This window comes from Lucilia sericata, unplaced genomic scaffold, assembly GCF_015586225.1.
Source record: "Lucilia sericata isolate MDLA Ls3-8-SP2 unplaced genomic scaffold, ASM1558622v1 Contig000123F_arrow, whole genome shotgun sequence".
In the NCBI taxonomy this organism is placed as follows: Eukaryota; Metazoa; Arthropoda; class Insecta; order Diptera; family Calliphoridae; genus Lucilia; species Lucilia sericata.
In genome coordinates, this window is record NW_023994155.1 from 482,721 (window position 1) to 508,637 (window position 25,917).

General features: G+C 29.9%; 1 protein-coding gene and 1 long non-coding RNA gene across 4 annotated transcripts in view; one reads left to right on the forward strand and one right to left on the reverse strand.

Moving 5' to 3' along the window:
- The window catches only part of LOC119600827, an 87,975-nt gene that overhangs the window by 56,921 nt on the left and 5,137 nt on the right, over window positions 1-25,917 (reverse strand). The window lies entirely within an intron of this gene.
- LOC119600824 (solute carrier family 22 member 3) lies at window positions 15,142-24,284 on the forward strand. 3 transcript variants are annotated; one of them, XM_037951389.1, is made up of 6 exons: window positions 15,142-15,298; window positions 20,453-21,166; window positions 21,230-21,384; window positions 22,830-23,333; window positions 23,399-23,539; window positions 23,610-24,284. In XM_037951389.1, the coding sequence occupies exons 2-6, from the start codon at window positions 20,607-20,609 to the stop codon at window positions 24,011-24,013; spliced, it is 1,764 nt and encodes a 587-aa protein (XP_037807317.1). In that variant the 5' UTR covers window positions 15,142-15,298; window positions 20,453-20,606; the 3' UTR covers window positions 24,014-24,284. The 3 variants fall into 3 exon arrangements, with proteins under 3 accessions (XP_037807317.1, XP_037807319.1, XP_037807318.1); XM_037951391.1 differs by lacking the exon at window positions 15,142-15,298 and adding an exon at window positions 19,999-20,104; XM_037951390.1 differs by lacking the exon at window positions 15,142-15,298 and adding an exon at window positions 20,112-20,295.

Below are 25,917 nucleotides of genomic sequence, written 5' to 3' on the forward strand. Positions count from 1 at the left end.
AAAATTGATCGTTCAATTAAATTTTCTATAAAATGTCTGTAGAAAATTGATCGTTCAACTAAATTTTCTAGAAAATGTCTGTAGAAAATTGATCGATCACAAACTGTTCTATGGGAAATTGATCGATCAACTAAATTTTGCATTAAAATGACTAAGTTTTTGAAAGAAAATAGATTGATCTCAAAAATGTCTATGGGAAATTGATCGATCAATACAATTTTTTATAGAATATTGATCGATCACAAAATTTTCTATGGAAAATTGTTCGATTTTAAAAATTTTCTATAGAAAATTCAACGATCACAAAATTTCCTATAGAAAATTCAACGATCACAAAATATTTTATAGAAAATTGATCGATAACCAAAATTTTTTATAGAAAATTGATCGATCAACAAAATTTTTTTTATAGAAAATTGATCGATCACAAAATTTTCTATATAAAATTGTTCGATTTAAAAAATTTCCTATAGAAAATTGTTGGATTTTTTTTCTATAAAAATTTTTCTATAAAATTTTTTATAGAAAATAGATTGATCAATATAATATTTTATAGAAAATAGATCGATCAACAAAATTTTCTATAAAAATTATACGATCACATAATTTTCTATAGGAAATTATTCGACGCCAAAATTTTCTATAGAAAATTGATCGTCCAACTAAATTTTCTGTAGAAAATTGATCGATCACAAACTGTTCCATCGATCAACAAAATTTTGCATTAAAATGACTAAATTTTTGAAAGAAAATTTATTGATCTCAAAAATTTCTATGGGAAATTAATCGATCAATACATTTCCTATAGAAAATTCGACGATCACAAAATTTTCTTTAGAAAATAGATCGAACACCAAAATTTTTTATAGAAAATTGATCGATCACCAAATTTTTTTATAGAAAATTGATCGATCAACAAAATTTTCTGTAGAAAATTGATTGATCACAAAGTTTTCTATAGAAAATTGTTCAATTTAAAAAATTCCCTACAGAAAATTTTTCGATCTTAAACATTTTCTATAAAAAATTTTTGAATTTTAAACATTTCTATAGAAAATTGTTCAATTCTAAAAATTTTCTATAGAAAATTGTTCGATCTTTCTATAGAAAATTCAACGATCACAAAATTTCCTATAGAAAAATTAACGATCACAAAATTTTCTTAGAAAATTGATCGAAATTTTTTATAGAAAATTGGCCGATCAACAAAATTTTTTTTAGAAAATTGATCGATCAACAAAATTTTTTTTCAACGATCGATTACAAATCTTTGTATAGAAAATTAATCGATCACACTATTTTCTATAAAAAATTTATCGATTTCTAAATTTCTTCAGAAATGTATCGATAGCTTAAATATTCTATAAATAAATTATCGATAACCATATCTATATTGCTTGGCGCTACTTCCATATTGAAATATTTGAATTGGAGTCTCAAACCTTATTATTCTTGTAGTAAATACTTCAACCGTGTATGCGTTATTAAGCGACGACAAAAACCTTATAACAAGGTAATAACGTCAAAAAACGTCTGTTTTCAAAAAATAGTGCTGCCACTAAATGTATTTTTCTTTATTCCCAATTGGATGTTATTTTAGTCTAATAAGACCTGGTTCACACTGGCAAACTTTTTTTGGGAAACTTTTGATTTTTGTGTGTGAGAGAAAGAAATATCAACCATCCCTTTCTCTCATACACAAAATCAAAAGTTTATCAACAAAAGTTTTCCAGTGTGAACCAGGTCTAAGAAAATGAAAGGGAATAAAATATAGTATCTATGTATATTGGATATACGAACTGTTAAAGATCTTGGAAATTAGGCTTTTCAACATTTTGATGAAATATTATTTAATGAGATCAAGCGATTTTAAATGATTTTATATGGAATCGTAATAAAATTAAAAACTTAAAGAAATATTTAAGATTATGTTAATAAAAAATAAAATTTTTATCCAATTTAATTTCAAAATTCACTTTAAGACCTTGACATACATGTTCATATAATATCTACATTTAATCAATATCATTATTCTCTCTAATCATGTGACTAAAAATCTATCAAACCATTAACAATTTGTAATTATTTTATCAAAATTAAGACATTTCTATTTTTGAAATTACTCTTAAACGATTTTTTATATAACATATTCTTCGAAAAAAAAAACGTCAATATTACGACCCAAACTCATTCTTTACAATAGACCATAATTAATAGTTTATTTGATAGATAAATACTCAAGTGTCACCGTAACACCTTTAAAAATTTATGATGCCATCATAAAAAATAGTGTATTTTACTAGAGCGATAATAGCAAGAGGGGATAAAAATAACCGATCACCAACTTCCAATCATTATCATTATCCAACTAATTGCAAATATAAATAGAACCCCCATCTATCAAAAATAAAAATGGCCTAAGAACGTCGTACTATGCTGTTATATATAAAATGTTTTCTAACACGATCTTATTAAATGACTCAATTGTATGAACGTGAAATAATTATCACTAGATTTTTATTAGTCTAGCAAATATTTATATCAAAAAAAAAAAAAAAAAAAAATTAATAGAGTATCTGTTAACGAAGAGACACATTTTGCAATTTGTCAAATATTATAAAATATTCATAATCATTTGTTGACAATTTACATTATGAGTTTACATCTTTTATTTGTTGTAGTTGTTTGCAAATTGTAAGATTTTGAAAGGGACAATGACAGAGGGGGCTTTTGGATTATAAAATGTTATCTTTAGGTAATCAGTTAAGGTAAGTATTTACTAGTGAAGGTTTTGTAAAATTGGCATTAAATTGATTTGTTTGAGATATTGATAAGAATTGAGAGATAACAAATTGTTATAGACAATTTATCGAAAAATTTTCTATAAAAAATTTTTCGATCAAAAAAATTTCTGTAGAAAACTCTACGATCACAAAATTTTCTATAGAAAATTGATCGATCATACATTTTTTTATAGAAAATTTATCGGTCACAAAATTTTTTATAGAAAATTGATTGATCACAAAATTTTCTACATAAAATCGATCGAACACAAAATATTCTATAGAAAATTCAGTGATCACATAATTTTCTATAGAAAATCAATCTACCACAAAATTTTTCATAGAAAATGGAGCGATCACTATATTTTCTATATTGTCGATCACAAAATAGTCTATAGAAAATCGATCAATAGCAAAATTGTCTATAAAAAATCGATCGATCACAAAATTTTCTACGATCAACCACCACATTTGTATAAAAAATGTAGCGATCACTATATATTCTATACTGGTGATCACAAAATTGTATATAGAAAATCGATCGATCACAAAATTAACTATAGAAAATTGATCGATTACAAAATTTTCTATAGAAAATTGATCGATTAAAAAAATTTCGTTAGAAAATCGATCGACCACAAAATTGTTTATAGAAAATTGATCGATCATAAAATTTTCTATAGAAAATTCTCTGATCTCATAATTCTCTATAGAAAATCGATCAGAAAATGGGGCGATCACTATGTTTTCTATACTGTCGATCACAAACTTGTCTAGAGAAAATCGATCAATCTTTTTTGTGATCTTTGAATTTTTTATAGAAAAGAAAATTCACCGATCAAAAACCTTTCTATAGAAAAAGTGACGATCACAAAATTTTCTAAAGAAACCAGATCAATTACAATATTTTCCATAGAAAATGTAGTGATGACTATCCCAGCAAAAAATCTGAAATTTTTGGTAATAGCCAGTAGTTATTTCATACATTACTTGGTAATGAGTGTTCATTATCATCCACATTATTTCATTTAGCTGAATAGGTTATTACTGGTAAAGAACAAAACAATTTGGATTTGTTATGGCTCAATTGTCTAGGTCGTTCATTTAACAAACAGGGGGTTCGTGGTTCGAGCCCTGCTGGATACTGTTTATTTTTTTCAAAATGACATTCATTTATATATTTTTGTAAAAAGCCGTTCTCAAAATTATAAAAAGCAACATGTTAATGGAGCATCGAGTAAGCGGCTGGAGTGAGAAACATAGAAAACAACTGAATGCCTGGGTTCAAATCCCGGCCGAGGAATTTTTTATTTTTTGTTTTCTACATACAAAGTCGGCCAAAAATAACTAGCTATCACATAACATATTTGTAGGTTTATTTGTAACTAGTTATTTCGCAAAGTTTTTGTAATCAAATTAGTAACCATTTATTAATTTGTTTAAGGTAGGTACATATTATTTGAACCTCGTCGAACAAAAATAATTAGTTATTCACCCCAAAAGTAATTAGGTTCCACGTGATTCCAATATTACTTTCTAGATTACTAGGTAATGAAAATTTTTGCTGGGATATTTTCAATACTGTCGATCACAAAATTTTATACAGAAAATTAAACGATCAAGTAACTTTCTGTAGAAAATCGATCGATCACAATATTTTCCACAGAAAATGGAGTGATTACTAAATTTCCTATACGGTGGATCACAAAATTGTCTAAAAAAAAAAAATTATCTATAGAAAATCGATCGATCACACAATTTTCTATAGAAAATTCAGTGATCACATAATTTTCTATAGAAAATTGATCAACCACAACATTTTCCATAGAAAATGGAGCGATCAGTTTATTTTCTATACTGTCGATCACAAAATTGTCTATAGGAAATCAATCGATCACAAAATTGTTTGTAGAAAATTAATCGTATTCAAAATTTTTTAGAAAATCTATCGATCACAAAATTTTCTATAAAATTTTTTATAGAAAATCGATTAACCAAAATATTTTCCATAGAAAATGGAACGATCACTATATTTTCTATAATGTCGATCATTAAATTTTCATTAGAAAATCGATCGATCACAATATTTTCCACAGAAAACTATATGTTCTATACTGTCGATCACAAAATTGTCTATAGAAAATCGATAGAAAATCGAAAATTCAACGATCACATAATTTTCTATAGAAAATTGATCGATCACAAATTTTTTTATTAAAAATTTATCGATTATAAAATTTTCTATAGAAAATCGATCATCAACAATATTTTTCATAAAAAATGTAGCGATCACTTTATTATCTATACTGTCGATCACAAAACTGTGCATAGAAAATCGATCAATTACAAAATTTTCTTTAGAAAATCGATCGATCACAAAATTTTTTATAGAAAATTTAACGATCACAAAATTTTCCAAAGGAAATGGAGCGATCACTATATTATCTATATTTTCGATCACAAAATTTCTTACAAAATTGTTCAATACATTAAAATTGCTGTATTCCACATTTTCTTAGAATTTATAGACATTTTTCGAATCAAGGTCAATTGGACTGCAATAACATTTTGTTAGGAAATTTTTGTTATAATATTCCTGTCATACCAGTTATATTTACGTTTTTTTCATTATTTATATCTTTTTGAAATAGTTATTAATGTGGGCAGATAATATGCCATACCAGTTTATATAAAAATCTAATCAGTATAGAGGTCAATGCCTCTGATTTTAAACCTCGAAGTTTAAGTAAAATCATGTTAATAATTATTTAAAACAAAAATGTTGCATGTCTGTCAAAGGTGAACCGGTTGAACCGCAATATGCAAACTTTAACTACTTACAACTTTGCGGTTGAGATCGAAACATATTAAGGGGATTTACAAAGTTTCACACATACATTTATATATTTTTATATATTTAATTCCATACAGTTGTACATTTGTTAATAAATAATAGTAAATATTATTATATAATTTATAAATTTAAATATTTTGTCATAAATAGTAAAACGAGTATAAAACGTAAATTAGTTCTCTACACTTGGCGGTAACTGCTAAAATGCAAATATATTTTTATTTTAAAGACCAAGTAGGGAATCAAGTCTTCTAGATAATTTAGAAATTAAACTGTATACAATTTTATAATCTAGTTATTCAAATTATACACTGAATTTCACGTTAAAGTTTTACGTAATATTAATGTAAAAAGTTTCGTAGCACTACAAAATGCCAAAAAAATACTAATTTTTCCTGAATTGTTATATTAACGTAATTTTCGTAAATACAACGTAAAATTTCATAACATTAACGAAACTTTTCTTTGTATTAACATAAAAGTTTAATTGGGATTACGAAGCGTTTTCATTTAGTGTCATTGAAATGGTATCAAATGATCACTTGACATGATTCCAATTGGGTTTCAGTGCATTTAAAACTACCTCAATCATTTGTAACTTGTTTCTTGCAGCAGTTTTGTTTTTTTTTAATTTTAATAAATTTATGATCGAAATAAATTAATTTAATAGATAAAGATTAGGAATAGATTTCATATTTATATCATATGAGTAAACACTTGTTTTTTGAAAAAAAAAAAAATGACGTCAATTTGTATTCTATTGATCACAAATATTACAACGCAATTACAAAGAATTTATTAGGCGAAGTTAAGGATTAAAACTATTTATATTTATTTATAAATAGTTTTAATCCTTTATATTATCTTTATTGTGATCAATAAATGTTATTATTTTACGATCGTTACATCATATATAGACAATTTTACCATCGCTATATTTTCTATAGAACATTTTTTGATCGCTGCAATTCTCTATCGCAATAATTTTCATTGAACATTTTATGATCTTTGTAGCGATCACAATATTTCCTATAAAAAATGTTGCGATCACTGCAATTTTATATAAAAAATTTTGTAACCGCTACATTTCCTATAGGAAATATTATGATCGCTACATTATCTAAAGAACATTTTGCGATCGGTATACTTTTTTTTTAGAAAATTTTGTGATCGCTTCACTTTTTATAGAAAATTAATTGTTCCCAACTTTTTCCATATAAAATTTAGTGATCACTACATTTTCCTAGTAAATTTAAGGATCAGTAGAATTTTTTATAGAAAAATGTTTGATCGCTACAATTTATAAATAAAATTTTCTATAGAAAAAAATTGTGATCGTTACATTTTCTATAAAAAAAATTTGTGATCGCTACATTTTATATAGGAAATTTTGAGATCTTTACATTTTCTATAGAAAAAATTTGTGATCGTTACATTTTCTATAAAAAATATTGTGATCGTTACATTATCTACAGAATATTTTGCGATCGGTATTCTTTTTTTTAGAAAATTTTCTGATCGCTTCATTTTTTATAGAAAATTAATTGTTTCCTACTTTTTCTATAGAAAATTTTGTGATCACTACTTTTTCTATAGTAAATTTTGTAATCGGTAGAATTTTCTATAGAAATATTTATAATCGCTACAATTTATATATAAAATTTTATGATCCTTAAAATTTTCTATAGAAAATTTCGTGATCGGTAGAATTTTCTATAAAAAATTTAGTGATCGCTGCAATTTTCTATAGAAAAAAAAATGTGATCGTTACATTTTCCATAAAAAAATTTTGCGATCTTTACATTTTCTATAGGAAATTTTGCGATCTTTACATTTTCTATAGAAAAAATTTGTGATCGTTACATTTTCATTAAAAAATATTGTGATCGCTACATTATCTACATTTGCGATCGGTATCCTTTTTTTAGAAAATTTTATGATCGCTTCATTTTTTATAGAAAATTGTTTCCTACTTTTTCTATAGAAAATTTAGTGATCACTACTCTTTCTATAGTAAATTTTGTGATCGGTAGAATTTTCTATAGAAAATTTTGTGATAGGTAAATTTTCTATAAACAATTTTGTGATCGTTAGAATTTTCTATAGAAAATTTTGCGATCTTTACATTATCTATAGAAAAATTTGTGATCGTTACATTTTCTATAAAAATATTGTGATCGCTACATGATCTACAGAACATTTTGCGATCGATATACTTTTTTTTAGAAAATTTTGTGATCACTACATTTTCTATATAAAATTTTCAGATCGCTACATTTTTCTATAGAAAATTGTGGTGATCACTACAATTTATTAAAGAAAATTTTGTGATCGCAAGTTTTTCTATAAAAAATTTTGCGATCTTTACATTTTATATAGAAAATTTTGTGATTGCTACAATTTCCTTTAGAAAATTTTGCGATCGCTTCTATAAAAAATTTTGTGATCACTACATTTTTTATAAAAAATTTTGTGATCGTTACATTTTCTATAAAAAAATTAGTGATCTATACATTTTTTGTAGATAATTTTTGATCGCGTTTTTGTAAAGAAAATTTTGCGATCGCTAAATTTTTTCTTCCCTATTTTTTACACTAAATCAAGTTTCTTCTCATGGTTTTAATAAACAATTGTAATACTTGTTATAATATTTAATTAAAAATATGTATATTAATAAATTAATTTAAATTAAAAATATTAAAACAATTTTGAGAATTTTCTATTAATAAATATTTTTCGCATAAAATCGAACATTGTAATGCAAATTTTTAGCGAAAAAAAGCATTAATAAATAATATTTCATCTTAAAATAAAAATGAAATTAATCAATCAACAATAAGCTGGGTAAATAACAGTAAACAAGCCTGAGAAAGAAAAAATCAATTTAAATAAAATATTTAATTAATTAATTATTTATGCAATTGGTGCAAGGTACGTCAAGCCCATAAAACAAGGTGTTAAAAAGAGAGTTATTTGTTTTGTTTCAGCAGATATTTAAAGGAAATTATTGTTAAAGAAGATTAAGAAAAATCCATAAATTTTAAATCTACAATTGAAAAGCTAATGTTAAGAAATGTCAGAAGAGCAATAGAAAGATAGTGAGAGAGATCCAATAATTAATGACATCAGAGCAAAAGAGAGTGATTTAAACGAAGTTTAAAGTACAGGCTATCAAAAGGAAAATTGATTCAAACTGAGTTTAAAATGTTATGGTTTAATTCTTCTCTAGAGAGTACAGTTTTAAAGCTATGATATGTGCTACAAAACGTTTATCTTTTAAATTTATGTAAGAAATTTTAAACTGAGTTTTTCAGAGAACAGTTTAGGTTATCGAAAAGTTATTATAGTTTCCAGCAATATATTTAATTGATTATTTAATACCTTTAAGAGAAAATTTCCTGCTTAATATATTTTTAATCAATTTAAATGTTTCCTGGTTAAGGGTTTCAAAAGGAAGTGCCTTCAATGAATAAAAAAAATTCACTATTGAATTACGGAAAAACTTTTAAAGGGAACACGATTAAGAGTTGTAAGATGAAAATTGTATATAGAATATGAAAAAGCTAACAGAACAATTGATATTTAACGGAAATGAATTACATATTTAAAAAGGAAAATTTTCGAATTGAAAATATTTACAAATGCATTTGTAAGAAACGTGTCTTATAAATTAAGCTGGTGTCACTATGTAAAGTTAATAAAAATAATAAACATTATTTAACTATTTGTCAGGTTTTAGCAAAAAAAAAAATTAACAAAATCTATTAACAACTATTTAGCATTTTTAATAATAAATTTAAATAATTAACAGATGAGATAAATACATTAATTAAAGGTCTAGTTTCAGACGATAAGTAAATAATAGAGTGTAGTCTAGTCTATAGTTTCTTCTATAGTCTAGTCTATAGTCTATTATATAGTCTATTATATAGTCTAGTCTATAGTCTAGTCTATAGTCTAGTCTATAGTCTAGTCTATAGTCTAGTCTATAGTCTAGTCTATAGTCTAGTCTATAGTCTAGTCTATAGTAGTCTAGTCTAGTCTAGTCTAGTCTAGTCTAGTCTATAGTCTAGTCTATAGTCTAGTCTATAGTCTAGTCTATAGTCTAGTCTATAGTCTAGTCTATAGTCTAGTCTATAGTCTAGTCTATAGTCTAGTCTATAGTCTAGTCTATAGTCTAGTCTATAGTCTAGTCTATAGTCTAGTCTATAGTCTAGTCTATAGTCTAGTCTATAGTCTAGTCTATAGTCTAGTCTATAGTCTAGTCTATAGTCTAGTCTATAGTCTAGTCTATAGTCTAGTCTATAGTCTAGTCTATAGTCTAGTCTATAGTCTAGTCTATAGTCTAGTCTATAGTCTAGTCTATAGTCTAGTCTATAGTCTAGTCTATAGTCTAGTCTATAGTCTAGTCTATAGTCTAGTCTATAGTCTAGTCTATAGTCTATTCTATAGTCTAGTCTATAGTCTATTCTATAGTCTAGTCTATAGTCTATTCTATAGTCTAGTCTATAGTCTATTCTATAGTCTATTCTATAGTCTAGTCTATAGTCTAGTCTATAGTCTAGTCTATAGTCTATTCTATAGTCTAGTCTATAGTCTAGTCTATAGTCTAGTCTATAGTCTAGTCTATAGTCTAGTCTATAGTCTAGTCTATAGTCTACTCTATAGTCTAGTCTAAAGTCTAGTCTATAGTCTAGTCTATAGTCTAGTCTATAGTCTAGTCTATAGTCTAGTCTATAGTCTAGTCTATAGTCTAGTGTATAGTCTAGTGTATAGTCTAGTCTATAGTCCAGTCTATAGTCTAGTCTATAGTCAAGTCTATAGTCAAGTCTATAGTCTAGTCTATAGTCTAGTCTATAGTCAAGTCTATAGTCTAGTCTATAGTCTAGTCTATAGTCTAGTCTATAGTCTAGTCTATAGTCAAGTCTATAGTCTAGTCTATAGTCTAGTCTATAGTCTAGTCTATAGTCTAGTCTATAGTCCAGTTTATAGTCTAGTCTATAGTCTAGTCTATAGTCCAGTTTATAGTCTAGTCTAGTCTAGTCTAAGTTAGTCATAGTCTAGTCTATAGTCTAGTCTATAGTCTAGTCTATAGTCTAGTCTAACTAGTCATAATCTAGTCTATAATCTAGTCTATAGTCCAAGTTTATAGTCTAGTCTATAGTCTAGTCTATTACTCTACGTCTATAATCTAGTCTATAGTCCAGTTTATAGTCTAGTCTATAGTCTAGTCTATAGTCTAGTCTATAGCTCTAGTCTATAGTCTATTTCTATAGTTAACCTACAGTCTAGTCTATAGTTTCTAGTCTATAGTCTCGTCTATAGCTCTAGTCTATGTCTAGTCTATAGTCTAGTCTCTAGTCTAGTCTATAGTCTAGTCTATAGTCTAGTCTATAGTTCTAGTCTATAGTTAGTCTATAGTCTAGTCTATAGTCTAGTCTATAGTCTAGTCTATAGTCTAGTCTATAGTTAGTCTATAGTCTAGTCTATAGTCTAGTCTATAGTTAGTCTTATAGTCTAGTCTATAGTTAGTCTATAGTCTAGTCTATAGTCTAGTCTATAGGTCTAGTCTTATAGTCTAGTCTATAGTCTAGTCTATAGTCAGTCTATAGTCTAGTCTATAGTCTAGTCTATAGTATAGTCATGTCTAGTCTATAGTCTAGTCTATAGTCTAGTCTATAGTCTAGTCTATAGTCTAGTCTATAGTCTAGTCTATAGTCTAGTCTATAGTCTAGTCTATAGTCTAGTCTATAGTCTAGTCTATAGTCTAGTCTATAGTCTAGTCTATAGTCTAGTCTATAGTCTAGTCTATAGTCTAGTCTATAGTCTAGTCTATAGTCTAGTCTATAGTCTAGTCTATAGTCTAGTCTATAGTCTAGTCTATAGTCTAGTCTATAGTCTATAGTCTAGTCTATAGTCTAGTCTAGTCTAGTCTATAGTCTAGTCTATAGTCTAGTCTATAGTCTAGTCTATAGTCTAGTCTATAGTCTAGTCTATAGTCTAGTCTATAGTCTAGTCTATAGTCTAGTCTATAGTCTAGTCTATAGTCTAGTCTATAGGTCTAGTCTATAGTCTAGTCTATAGTCTAGTCTATAGTCTAGTCTATAGTCTAGTCTATAGTCTAGTCTATAGTCTAGTCTAGTAGTCTAAGTCTAGTCTATAGTCTAGTCTATAGTCTAGTCTATAGTCTAGTCTATAGTCTAGTCTATAGTCTAGTCTATATAGTCTAGTTAGTCTATAGTCTAGTCTATAGTCTAGTCTATAGTCTAGTCTATAGTCTAGTCTATAGTCTAGTCTATAGTCTAGTCTATAGTCTAGTCTATAGTCTAGTCTATAGTCTAGTCTATAGTCTAGTCTATAGTCTAGTCTATAGTCTAGTCTATAGTCTAGTCTATAGTCTAGTCTATAGTCTAGTCTATAGTCTAGTCTATAGTCTAGTCTATAGTCTAGTCTATAGTCTAGTCTATAGTCTAGTCTATAGTCTAGTCTATAGTCTAGTCTATAGTCTAGTCTATAGTCTAGTCTATAGTCTAGTCTATAGTCTAGTCTATAGTCTAGTCTATAGTCTAGTCTAGTCTAGTCTATAGTCTAGTCTATAGTCTAGTCTATAGTCTAGTCTATAGTCTAGTCTATAGTCTAGTCTATAATCTAGTCTATAGTCCAGTTTATAGTCTAGTCTATAGTCTAGTCTATAGTCTAGTCTATAGTCTAGCCTATAGTCTAGTCTATAGTCTAGTCTATAGTCTAGTCTATAGTCTAGTCTATAGTTTAGACTATGGTCTAGTCTATAGTATAGTCTATAGTCCAGTCTTAGTCTAGTCTAGTCTATAGTCTAGTCTATAGTCTAGTCTATTCTATAGTCTATTCCATAGTCTAGTCTAGTCTATAGTCTAGTCTATAGTCTAGTCTATAGTCTAGTCTATAGTCTAGTCTATAGTCTAGTCTATAATCTAGTCTATAGTCCAGTTTATAGTCTAGTCTATAGTCTAGTCTATAGTCTAGTCTATAGTCTAGCCTATAGTCTAGTCTATAGTCTAGTCTATAGTCTAGTCTATAGTCTAGTCTATAGTTTAGACTATGGTCTAGTCTATAGTATAGTCTATAGTCCAGTCTTAGTCTAGTCTAGTCTATAGTCTAGTCTATAGTCTAGTCTATTCTATAGTCTATTCCATAGTCTAGTCTAGTCTATAGTCTAGTCTAGTCTAGTCTAGTCTAGTCTAGTCTAGTCTAGTCTAGTCTAGTCTAGTCTAGTCTAGTCTAGTCTAGTCTAGTCTAGTCTAGTCTAGTCTAGTCTAGTCTAGTCTAGTCTAGTCTAGTCTAGTCTAGTCTAGTCTAGTCTAGTCTAGTCTAGTCTAGTCTAGTCTAGTCTAGTCTAGTCTAGTCTAGTCTAGTCTAGTCTAGTCTAGTCTAGTCTAGTCTATAGTCTAGTCTAGTCTAGTCTAGTCTAGTCTAGTCTAGTCTAGTCTAGTCTAGTCTAGTCTAGTCTAGTCTAGTCTATAGTCCAGTCTATAGTCTAGTCTATAGTCTAGTCTATAGTCTAGTCTATAGTCTAGTCTATAGTCTAGTCTATAGTCTAGTCTATAGTCTAGTCTATAGTCTAGTGTATAGTCTAGTCTTTAGTCTATAGTCTAGTCTATAGTCTAGTCTATAGTCTAGTCTATAGTCTAGTCTATAGTCTAGTCTATAGTCTAGTCTATAGTCTAGTCTATAGTCTAGTCTATAGTCTAATCTATAGTCTAGTCTAGTCTATAGTCTAGTCTATAGTCTAGTCTATAGTCTAGTCTATATTCTAGTCTATAGTCTAGTCTATAGTCTAGTCTATAGTCTAGTCTATAGTCTAGTCTATAGTCTAATCTATAGTATAGTCTATAGTCTAGTCTATAGTCTAGTCTATACTCTAGTCTATAGTCTAGTCTATAGTTTAGTCTATAGTCTAGTCTATAGTCTAGTCTATAGTCTAGTGTATAGTCTAGTCTTTAGTCTATAGTCTAGTCTATAGTCTAGTCTATAGTCTAGTCTATAGTCTAGTCTATAGTCTAGTCTATAGTCTAGTCTATAGTCTAGTCTATAGTCTAGTCTATAGTCTAGTCTATAGTCTAGTCTATAGTCTAGTCTATAGTCTAGTCTATAGTCTAGTCTATAGTCTAGTCTATAGTCTAGTCTATAGTCTAGTCTATAGTCTAGTCTATAGTCTAGTCTATAGTCTAGTCTATAGTCTAGTCTATAGTCTAGTCTATAGTCTAGTCTATAGTCTAGTCTATAGTCTAGTCTATAGTCTAGTCTATAGTCTAGTCTATAGTCTAGTCTATAGTCTAGTCTATAGTCTAGTCTATAGTCTAGTCTATAGTCTAGTCTATAGTCTAGTCTATAGTCTAGTCTATAGTCTAGTCTATAGTCTAGTCTATAGTCTAGTCTATAGTCTAGTCTATAGTATAGTCTATAGTATAGTCTATAGTCTAGTCTATAGTCTAGTCTATAGTCTAGTCTATAGCTAGTCTATAGTCTAGTCTATAGTCTAGTCTATATTGTCTATAGTAGTCTATAGTCTAGTCTATAGTCTACTCTATATTCTAGTCTATATTCTAGTCTATAGTCTAGTCTATAGTCTAGTCTATAGTCTAGTCTATAGTCTAGTCTATAGTCTAGTATTTAGTCTAGTCTATAGTCTAGTCTATAGTCTAGTCTATAGTCTAGTCTATAGTCTAGTCTATAGTCTAGTCCTATAGTCTAGTCTATAGTCTAGTCTATAGTTTAGTCTATAGTTTAGTCTATAGTCTAGTCTATAGTCTAGTCCTCAGTCTATAGTCTAGTCTAGAGTCTAGTCTTTTATTTAGTCTAAAGTCTAGTGTATAGTCTAGTTTAGTCTAAAGTCTAGTATATAGTCTATAGTCAAGTCTAAAGTCTAGTATATAGTCTAGTCTATGGTCTAGTCTATAATCTAGTCTATAATCTATAGTCTAGTCTATAATCTATAGTCTAGTCTATAATCTATAGTCTAGTCTATAATCTAGTCTATAATCTAGTCTATAATCTAGTCTATAATCTAGTCTATAGTCGAGTCTGTAGTTTGTGGCCTAAAGCCTAAATTGTATTCACAACCCAATCTTCAAAATTTGCTCTAAATTGTGACACTTTTTTTTTAAAACCATTTCTTCAAATGGTTGGTATTTGTTTAAACAATTAAATCAACAATTTTTATTTGCAAATTTATTAAACAAATTAATAATTAATAAACAAACGTTACAACAATAAAATCAAGAAATAACAACAACAACAACATTTCTTTTTTCATTCAATAAAGAGAAAAAAATACGCTAAACATTTGAAAAAAAAACTTATGTTAGTTTATTTATTAAATTGAGTTGAAACGAACCACGAAGATTTGAAATTTACTTTCGTAATGAATAAAACGATTGGAAAAGACGACAATAAACGACAGACACCACTAAGCAAAAGGGTGCAAAATTGTCGTATGAAAAGTTTTGAATAGAAAATTAAGAGCATTTTCTTTAGTTTTATAGCGGATCTCAAAGTGTTAAGTCGAAGTCGTGAAAGAATCAAAAAAAAAACGCGTCTGACAGGCAGTTTTTCTTGTCTTTAATAGTTTTTATTTTACTATTGAATGAAAAAGTATTAACTGCAAATAATTTATTTTATTGATGTACGTTACAAGAAATTTATTTGTTTAATTTTAAATTTTATTTTATTTATTTGTCTTCGATAAGTGCGCGAAGAGCAAAGAAAGAAAATCTATTTTAATTGAATGAAATTGATTTTAAATGTTTTGATATTCAAGAAAAGAAATTTGTGGTGAAAAAAAAACGACAATTTTGTTTTTTATTATTAATGAAAAAGTTTACTAAAGCTTTAATTAAGAAATATTTATGATTATTTTAATTGAAACTTGTGCTGTAATGGAGAGATTTTTATAATAAAAAAATAAATAAATCATAAATTTAATCTTCAAAAAATCAAAGGAATTGAAAATTATTTAATTTAAAAAAATGCGGAAATAATGCTAATGTTTATGAAAGTTCAAATATTACAACTATAACCAGAAAACTGTCCCCTAGAAACCAACAACGTAACTAGTTCTAATTTCACAACCGTTAATTTTGTACAAATATAACCCTTTTACTGTCAGTTTTAACAATTAAATCGTAAAACATTAAAATATATCCGCGTTTATATTTAATTCTTAAAAATAAAATAAATTGTTTTTTTCTTTTTTTCACGTTCAAGTTCTTGGCCACTTAATTCAAATAATTTTTTTATTTTTGTCTGAATATTAGAAATTTTGTAAATTGTGGGAAAATTTTGTTTAAAAAAATAAATAAAAATAAATTACAAAAACTAAATCGTTAAGAAAAGAAACACTATGTGCCCAACAAGTGGTTGAGAAGACAGACATCATACCTACTATAGTGCTTTCAATATGTCGAATCATTTAGACAAGGTAGCAACCGATAAATTTTATAAAACAAGCAAAAACAAAATTAAATTAATTTGTAAATTTGCGAAAAGTGATTCTAGTAAAACTACAGATTTATAAAAAATAGATCAGGAGGCTTTAAACTTTCTACTCAATTTGAATTTTATAAGAAAAAAAATAGTTTTTTTTAGCATAAGCAATCTAGTTAGATCTAGTTTAGTTCTAGTTCAGTTCTAGTTCAATTCCAGTTCAATTCCTAGTAAACATTTTCTCCCATTTTCCCTTTTCAAGTATTATTAACATACTACTGTTTAAATAAAAACTCTTTGATTCTTTATTAAACAAATATTTATCATTATTTCGCTATTCCTCAGAAAAACTATAATTTACATACATATTTAAGAAAAGTCTACTTATTTATACAACTAATTAGTTAAATTAAACTAAGTAATTAATTTATTAAGTAAATACCTTAATTAACATGTGTTCAATGATTACGGTCACAAAAGTGGAAATTACAATTCTTAAAAGAGAAAGGTAATCGATATTAAAAATACAACAAAAAAAAAATAAAAATATCAAAAAAAAAAAAAAAAAAAAACAATAAAAGCCGGAATGTAAATAAAACAAAAATATGTTGTGTTTTCCTTAATAAATTTTACAATGACTACATTAACGATGTTACACAAGTGTCAAAATTAAACGGTTATAATAAAAGACCTTTCTAAATTATGGACTTTTATTAGCAGCATTTAAAAATAAACAATAAATGTATTGGGAAAAGGAATTCCCTTAATCTTTAACATTTGTTAATGCGTGGATAAAATAATATTATACAGCTAACGACAAACAAAGGACACATAAAACTGAATTAGAACTGAATTAGAACTGAACTAGAACTGAACTAGAACTGAACTAGAACTGAACTAGAACTGAACTAGAACTGAACTAGAACTGAACTAGAACTGAACTAGAACTGAACTAGAACTGAACTAGAACTGAACTAGAACTGAACTAGAACTGAACTAGAACTGAACTAGAACTGAACTAGAACTGAACTAGAACTGAACTAGAACTGAACTAGAACTGAACTAGAACTGAACTAGAACTGAACTAGAACTGAACTAGAACTGAACTAGAACTGAACTAGAACTGAACTAGAACTGAACTAGAACTGAACTAGAACTGAACTAGAAACTGAACTAGAACTGAACTAGAACTGAACTAGAACTGAACTAGAACTGAACTAGAACTGAACTAGAACTGAACTAGAACTGAACTAGAACTGAACTAGAACTGAACTAGAACTGAACTAGAACTGAACTAGAACTGAACTAGAACTGAACTAGAACTGAACTAGAACTGAACTAGAACTGAACTAGAACTGAACTAGAACTGAACTAGAACTGAACTAGAACTGAACTAGAACTGAACTAGAACTGAACTAGAACTGAACTAACTGAACTGAACTGAACTAGAACTGAACTAGAACTGAACTAGAACTGAACTAGAACTGAACTAGAACTGAACTAGAACTGAACTAGAACTGAACTAGAACTGAACTAGAACTGAACTAGAACTGAACTAGAACTGAACTAGAACTGAACTAGAACTGAACTAGAACTGAAGAACTGAACTAGACTTAACTAGAACTGAACTAGAACTGAACTAGAACTGAACTAGAACTGAACTAGAACTGAACTAGAACTGAACTAGAACTGAACTAGAACTGAACTAGAACTGAACTAGAACTGAACTAGAATGAACTAGAACTGAACTAGAACTGAACTAGAACTGAACTAGAACTGAACTAGAACTGAACTAGAACTGAACTAGAACTGAACTAGAACTGAACTAGAACTGAACTAGAACTGAACTAGAACTGAACTAGAACTGAACTAGAACTGAACTAGAACTGAACTAGAACTGAACTAGAACTGAACTAGAACTGAACTAGAACTGAACTAGAACTGAACTAGACTGAACTAGAACTGAACTAGAACTGAACTAGAACTGAACTAGAACTGAACTAGAACTGAACTAGAACTGAACTAGAACTGAACTAGAACTGAACTAGAACTGAACTAGAACTGAACTAGAACTGAACTAGAACTGAACTAGAACTGAACTAGAACTGAACTAGAACTGAACTAGAACTGAACTAGAACTGAACTAGAACTGAACTAGAACTGAACTAGAACTGAACTAGAACTGAACGAACTGAACTAGAACTGACTAAACTGAACTAGAACTGAACTAGAACTGAACTAGAACTGAACTAGAACTGAACTAGAACTGAACTAGAACTGAATAGAACTGAACTAGAACTGAACTAGAACTGAACTAGAACTGAACTAGAACTGAACTAGACTGAACTAGAACTGAACTAGAACTGAACTAGAACTGAAAAGAAACTGAACTAGAACTGAACTAGAACTGAACTAGAACTGAACTAGAACTGAACTAGAACTGAACTAGAACTGAACTAGAACTGAACTAGAACTGAACTAGAATGAACTAGAACTGAACTAGAACTGAACTAGAACTGAACTAGAACTGAACTAGAACTGAACTAGAACTGAACTAGAACTGAACTAGAACTGAACTAGAACTGAACTGAACTAGAACTGAACTAGAACTGAACTAGAACTGAACTAGAACTGAACTAGAACTGAACTAGAACTGAACTAGAACTGAACTAGAACTGAACTAGAACTGAACTAGAACTGAACTAGAACTGAACTAGAACTGAACTAGAACTGAACTAGAACTGAACTAGAACTGAACTAGAACTGAACTAGAACTGAACTAGAACTGAATTAGAACTGAACTAGAACTGAACTAGAACTGAACTAGAACTGAACTAGAACTGAACAAGAACTGAACTAGAACTGAACTAGAACTGAACTAGAACTGAACTAGAACTGAACTAGAACTGAACTAGAACTGAACTAGAACTGAACTAGAACTGAACTAAAACTGAAAAAACTGAACTAGAACTGAACTAGAACTGAACTAGAACTGAACTAGAACTGAACTAGAACTGAACTAGAACTGAACTAGAACTGAACTGAACTAACTGAACTGAACTAGAACTGAACTAGAACTGAACTAGAACTGAACTAGAACTGAACTAGAACTGAACTAGAACTGAACTAGAAACTGAACTAGAACTGAACTAGAACTGAACTAGAACTGAACGAACTGAACTAGAACTGAACTAGAACTGAACTAGAACTGAACTAGAACTGAACTAGAACTGAACTAAACTGAACTAGAACTGAACTAGAACTGAACTAGAACTGAACTAGAACTGAACTAGAACTGAACTAGAACTGAACTAGAACTGAACTAGAACTGAACTAGAACTGAACTAGAACTGAACTAGAACTGAACTAGAACTGAACTAGAACTGAACTAGAACTGAACTAGAACTGAACTAGAACTGACTGAACTGAACTAGAACTGAACTAGAACTGAACTAGAACTGAACTAGAACTGAACTAGAACTGAACTAGAACTGAACTAGAACGGAACTAGAACTGAACTAGAACTGAACTAGAACTGAACTAGAACTGAACTAGAACTGAACTAGTACTGAACTAGAACTGAACTAGAACTGAACTAGAACTGAACTAGAACTGAACTAGAACTGAACTAGAACTGAACTAGAACTGAACTAGAACTGAACTAGAACTGAACTAGAACTGAACTAGAACTGAACTAGAACTGAACTAGAACTGAACTAGAACTGAACTAGAACTGAACTAGAACTGAACTAAGAACTAGAACTGAACTAGAACTGAACTAGAACTGAAAGAACTGAACTAGAACTAGAACTGAACTAGAACTGAAACTAAATCTCAACTAGATTAGTAAATTTGAACTTTAATGTAACCTATTTTATTGTCACTAGCTGTATACGGTTCTGCTTAACATCGATTAACTCAAATTCTAAAGAGTAAACAGTTTGAAAAGACGATTCAACAAAATAACACTATGGTTTTAAATTCTAGTAAATAAAAGTAGAAAAAGGTGTAAATCAGCAAAAGGGAAAATACTTAAAAAAAAAAATATCAAAAAAATTACCATAAAAAATTAATTTAAAAACATGCAAAAAAGGAATAAATATAATAATAAAATAGAAATGCATATGAGAGTAATTTTTTGATGGAAATAGAATTTGAAATTGTGGTTTCATGCCTGACTGAGAGACTAAAAGTGAAGTGCGTTCATGAGAGTAGAATTTTAAATTAATATTGGAAAAATATAGTTAAATAATTTCAATTCATTGTTAATTAAAGTACAAAAAAAAAAAAAAAAAAAACAATTGAAAACATGAAATTAATTTATTATTTTTATATAAAATTTATTTAATTTCAGGGTCAGAATTATGAGAGGCTTTAAACAGTAAGTTTAGAAAGAAAAGAGATAGAAAAACCCAAAAGCAGAAAATAAAAATAATCTCATCTTAAGTGATAGCACTAAGAAGTTTAAAGTTTTAACCCTAATAATTATAAGAATTATAAAATTAAAAATGAATGGCACCAAAGCTTCACCTAAAGCCTCTCCTAAAATGGGCCAACGTAATTTAGCTTACATATCAGAAGCTCCCGATATAAACCATGCAACAAGACAGCAAAACACAAATCTTCCACCTAATTCTACCCCAAGAACAGCAGCCACCACAGCGACATCTTCCCCAGCTACTGATATTATAGGAGAAATTACAGGCGATTTTGGTGTCTGGCAACTTAGAACGATACTCATTATCTTTCTTTGTAAAATTCCCGCCTCTTGGTTTATGGCTTGTATAATATTCACCGCCCCAGAACTCTATCCCCGCACAGAGTTTGTTTGTGATGCAACATCTTTAAAACCAAATCAAAGTATTACAAGAGATCAGTGTTATATAGACGATGTAGTTACGGGTCAACGTGAGGAGTGTACACAATTTTTATATGATTTCAGTTTTCAATCGCTTATCATGCAATTCAATTTGGTGTGTTTGAGGGATATTTTCGTGGCGTGGACCCAATACTGGCATTTGTTTGGTGTTTTGGTGGGTGGTGTGGCAGCTACGAAAATGATGTTATTGTAAGTGCGAGTTGGAAGAGTAGTATTTTAAATTTAGTTAATATATTGTTATTTTAAATGCAGCATTAGTCCCCGCAATGTGTATTTTATTGGCCAGATAGCCCAGATTATTTGTGGTGTAGTGACAGGTTATGCTCGTGACTTTAGTTTACACTGTGCTTTCCGATGTTTGTCGGCGGTTTGCTGCGCTATCATGTTTACTTCGGGTCAAGCGATATGTAAGTATAAAATTATAGTTCAGTCTATTTTGAGTTCGACCTCATTTATAGTTCGGTTCTAGTTCAGTTCTAATTCTGTTCTAGTTCTGTTCTAGTTCTGTTCTAGTTCTGTTCTAGTTCTGTTCTGTTCTAGTTCTGTTCTAGTTCTGTTCTAGTTCTGTTCTAGTTCTGTTCTAGTTCTGTTCTAGTTCTGTTCTAGTTCTATTCTAGTTCTGTTCTAGTTCTGTTCTAGTTCTGTTCTAGTTCTGTTCTAGTTCTGTTCTAGTTCTGTTCTAGTTCTGTTCTAGTTCTGTTCTAGTTCTGTTCTAGTTCTGTTCTAGTTCTGTTCTAGTTCTGTTCTAGTTCTGTTCTAGTTCTGTTCTAGTTCTGTTCTAGTTCTGTTCTAGTACAGTTCTAATTCAGTTCTAGTTCAGTTCTAGTTCAGTTCTATTTCAGTTCTAGTTCAGTTCTAGTTCAGTTCTAGTTCAGTTCTAGTTTAGTTCTAGTTCAGTTCTAGTTCAGTTCTAGTTCAGTTCTAGTTCAGCTCTAGTTCAGTTCTAGTTCAGTTCTAGTTCAGTTCTAGTTCAGTTCTAGTTCAGTTCTTGTTCAGTTCTAGTTCAGTTCTAGTTCAGTTCTAGTTCAGTTCTAGTTCAGTTCTAGTTCAGTTCTAGTTCAGTTCTAGTTCAGTTCTAGTTCATTTCTAGTTCATTTCTAGTTCAGTTCTAGTTCAGTTCTAGTTCAGTTCTAGTTCAGTTCTAGTTCAGTTCTAGTTCAGTTCTAGTTCAGTTCTAGTTCAGTTCTAGTTCAGTTCTAGTTCAGTTCTAGTTCAGTTCTAGTTCAGTTCTAGTTCAGTTCTAGTTCAGTTCTAGTTCAGTTCTAGTTCAGTTCTAGTTCAGTTCTAGTTCAGTTCTAGTTCAGTTCTAGTTCAGTTCTAGTTCAGTTCTAGTTCAGTTCTAGTTCAGTTCTAGTTCAGTTCTAGTTCAGTTCTAGTTCAGTTCTAGTTCAGTTCAGTTCAGTTCAGTTCAGTTCTAGTTCAGTTCTAGTTCAGTTCTAGTTCAGTTCTAGTTCAGTTCTAGTTCAGTTCTAGTTCAGTTCTAGTTCAGTTCTTGTTCAGTTCTAGTTCAGTTCTATTTCAGTTCTAGTTCAGTTTTATTTCAGTTCTAGTTCAGTTCTAGTTCAGTTCTAGTTCAGTTCTAGTTTAGTTCTAGTTTAGTTCTAGTTCTGTTCTAGTTCTGTTCTAGTTCTGTTCTAGTTCTGTTCTAGTTCTGTTCTAGTTCTGTTCTAGTTCTGTTCTAGTTCTGTTCTAGTTCTGTTCTAGTTCTGTTCTAGTTCTGTTCTAGTTCTGTTCTAGTTCTGTTCTAGTTCTAGCTCAGTTCTAGTTCTAGCTCAGTTCTAGTTCTATTTCAGTTCTTGTTCCATTCTATGAACATTTTAACCTAAATTAATATCTATTCAATTCCTTCCAGTTGCCGATATCACTTCTGGCATTTACCGAATCGGAGCCATCATACTCTACGATACATTCTGGTCTCTAGGCGTCATCTTTCTACCCTCTCTTTCTGCCTTTTTCAATAGTTGGACTCACATCTATCTCGGTATTACATTCCCTACATTATTTTTAACTTTACTCCTACAATGGACCCCAGAATCTCCACGTTGGCTCTTAAAAAATGGCGATGATAAAGTGATTAATCGTGTGGCAGATATAGTGCGTGAGGGAGCTGCCATAAATCATCGTCTCGATAAGATACCCGAAGATTTTCATCAACAATTACAAAATTTGAGAGTAAAAATGAAAGCTGCTCCAGCGCCCGCTAAATGGTTGGAATTGTGGCAGGGGCCCAGAGCAAAAGTGCACATGATAGCGGCACATTTGGCTTTGGCAGCGTTTATTATAAATTTCATGGGCATGTTGTTGAATATGAGATCATTTGGCAGGGATTATTTAGTGCCAAATACTGTGGCAATGGGTAAGATTTCTAACTTTATAATCTAACTAAATATATAAATTATTAAGGTTATTTTTTATAAACAGGCTTTTCCGAAATATTTGGCTGCCTTTTGGCTTTACATTTCACTTTAAAGCACAATAAATGGAAGTGGCAATGGGCTGGGGGTTTCAATATTTTAGCGGGAATATTGGGTTGTCTAGGCTGGTTATTTAGTTCAGCTGAAAGTAAGTAACTTCGATAACTATTGGAATTACAATAGAATTCTTTAATAAAAATCAATTTATTATTCCTTAGTGGATCCCGAATTGAAAGTCACCTTGTGGATGATAATTGCCACCATACCCAAAGCTGCTGTCTCATGTGCCCAATCCATGATATTAGCCTGTATGAACGAAGTCATGCCGGCCAATAAGAAAGTCCCCTTTGTCTTCTCGGTAGTAACATGGGCCCGCATCTGGCTGCTGTCAGCTCCGTTTGTTAATGTTCTTAAGAAAATCGATGTAGCCCTGTCTCTTAGTACTTATTGTGCTCTAAGTATATTTGGTGGCTTTTTCACCTGTCTCATTTTGACACCCAGAACGCCAAAACCAGCAGTAGGAGAGGAAGGCAGCAGAACGAGAAATAATAATAAAAATGCATCACCGTTGGCAAAGACTGTCTGGACAACGGAAACAAATGTAAATAATACTCGTCTTTAATAGAGGAGACAATAATTGCCGCAGGAAGGAAGGCAGTATATTTGTAGTTAATTTAGTTTAACTGAGAAGAAAACTTTATTACAAACAAAAAGTGTGATAATAAAAACAGTTATTAAAGAGTTTAGCTAGAAGCAAATGACAGAATAAAATTAAACACAATGTATTGTAGTCGTACTTAAACTAATTGTAAGAATTAATGTAAAGTTTTAATTTTTTATATTAAAGAAATCAACTAATAAATGTGATGATTTTACGATATTAAGATGTTAAAGTAATGTTGTACTAATGATTATGAGAAATCAATTAATTGGAAACGATTTTAATTAATGAAGAGAATTTTTTTGAACTAGAACAGAACTAGAACTAGAACTGAACTAGAACTGAACTAGAACTGAACTAGAACTGAACTACAGAACTAGAACAGAACTAGAACAGAACTAGAACTGAACTAGAACTGAACTAGAACTGAACTAGAACTGCACTAGAACTGAACTAGAACTGAACTAGAACTGAACTAGAACAGAACTAGAACTGAACTAGAACTGAACTAGAACTGAACTAGAACTGAACTAGAACTAGAACTGAACTAGAACTGAACTAATCCTGAACTAGAACTGAACTACTGAACTAGAACTGAACTAGAACTGAACTAGAACTGAACTAGAACTGAACTAGAACTGAACTAGAACTGAACTAGAACTGAACTAGAACTGAACTAGAACTGAACTAGAACTGAACTAGAACTGAACTAGAACTGAACTAGAACTGAACTAGAACTGAACTAGAACTGAACTAGAACTGAACTAGAACTGAACTAGAACTGAACTAGAACTGAACTAGAACTGAACTAGAACTGAACTAGAACTGAACTAGAACTGAACTAGAACTGAACTAGAACTGAACTAGAACTGAACTAGAACTGAACTAGAACTGAACTAGAACTGAACTAGAACTGAACTAGAACTGAACTAGAACTGAACTAGAACTGAACTAACTGAACTAGAACGTGAACTAGAACTGAACTAGAACTGAACTAGAACTGAACTAGAACTGAACTAAACTGAACTAGAACTGAACTAGAACTGAACTAGAACTGAACTAGAACTGAACTAGAACTGAACTAGAACTGAACTAGAACTGAACTAGAACTGAACTAGAACTGAACTAGAACTGACTAGAACTGAACTAGAACTGAACTAGAACTGAACTAGAACTGAACTAGAACTGAACAGAACTGAACTAGAACTGAACTAGAACTGAACTAGACTGACTAGAACGAACTAGAACTGAACTAGAACTGAACTAGAACTGAACTAGAACTGAACTAAACTGAACTAGAACTGACGAAAACTGAACTAGAACTGAACTAGAACTGAACTAGAACTGAACTAGAACTGAACTAGAACTGAACTAGAACTGAACTAGAACTGAACCTAAGAAAATGAAACTAGAACTGAACTAGAACTGAACTAGAACTGAACTAGAATGAACTAGAACTGAACTAGAACTAGAACTGAACTAGAACTGAACTAGAACTGAACTAGAACTGAACTAGAACTGAACTAGAACTGAACTAGAACTGAACTAGAACTGAACTAGAACTGAACTAGAACTGAACTAGAACTGAACTAAACTGAACTAGAACTGAACTAGAACTGAACTAGAACTGAACTAGAACTGAACTAGAACTGAACTAGAACTGAACTAGAACTGAACTAGAACTGAAATAGAACTGAACTAGAACTGAACTAGAACTGAACTAGAACTGAACTAGAACTGAACTAGAACTGAACTAGAACTGAACTAGAACTGAACTAGAACTGAACTAGAACTGAACTAGAACTGAACTAGAACTGAACTAGAACAACTGAACTAGAACTGAACTAGAACTGAACTAGAACTGA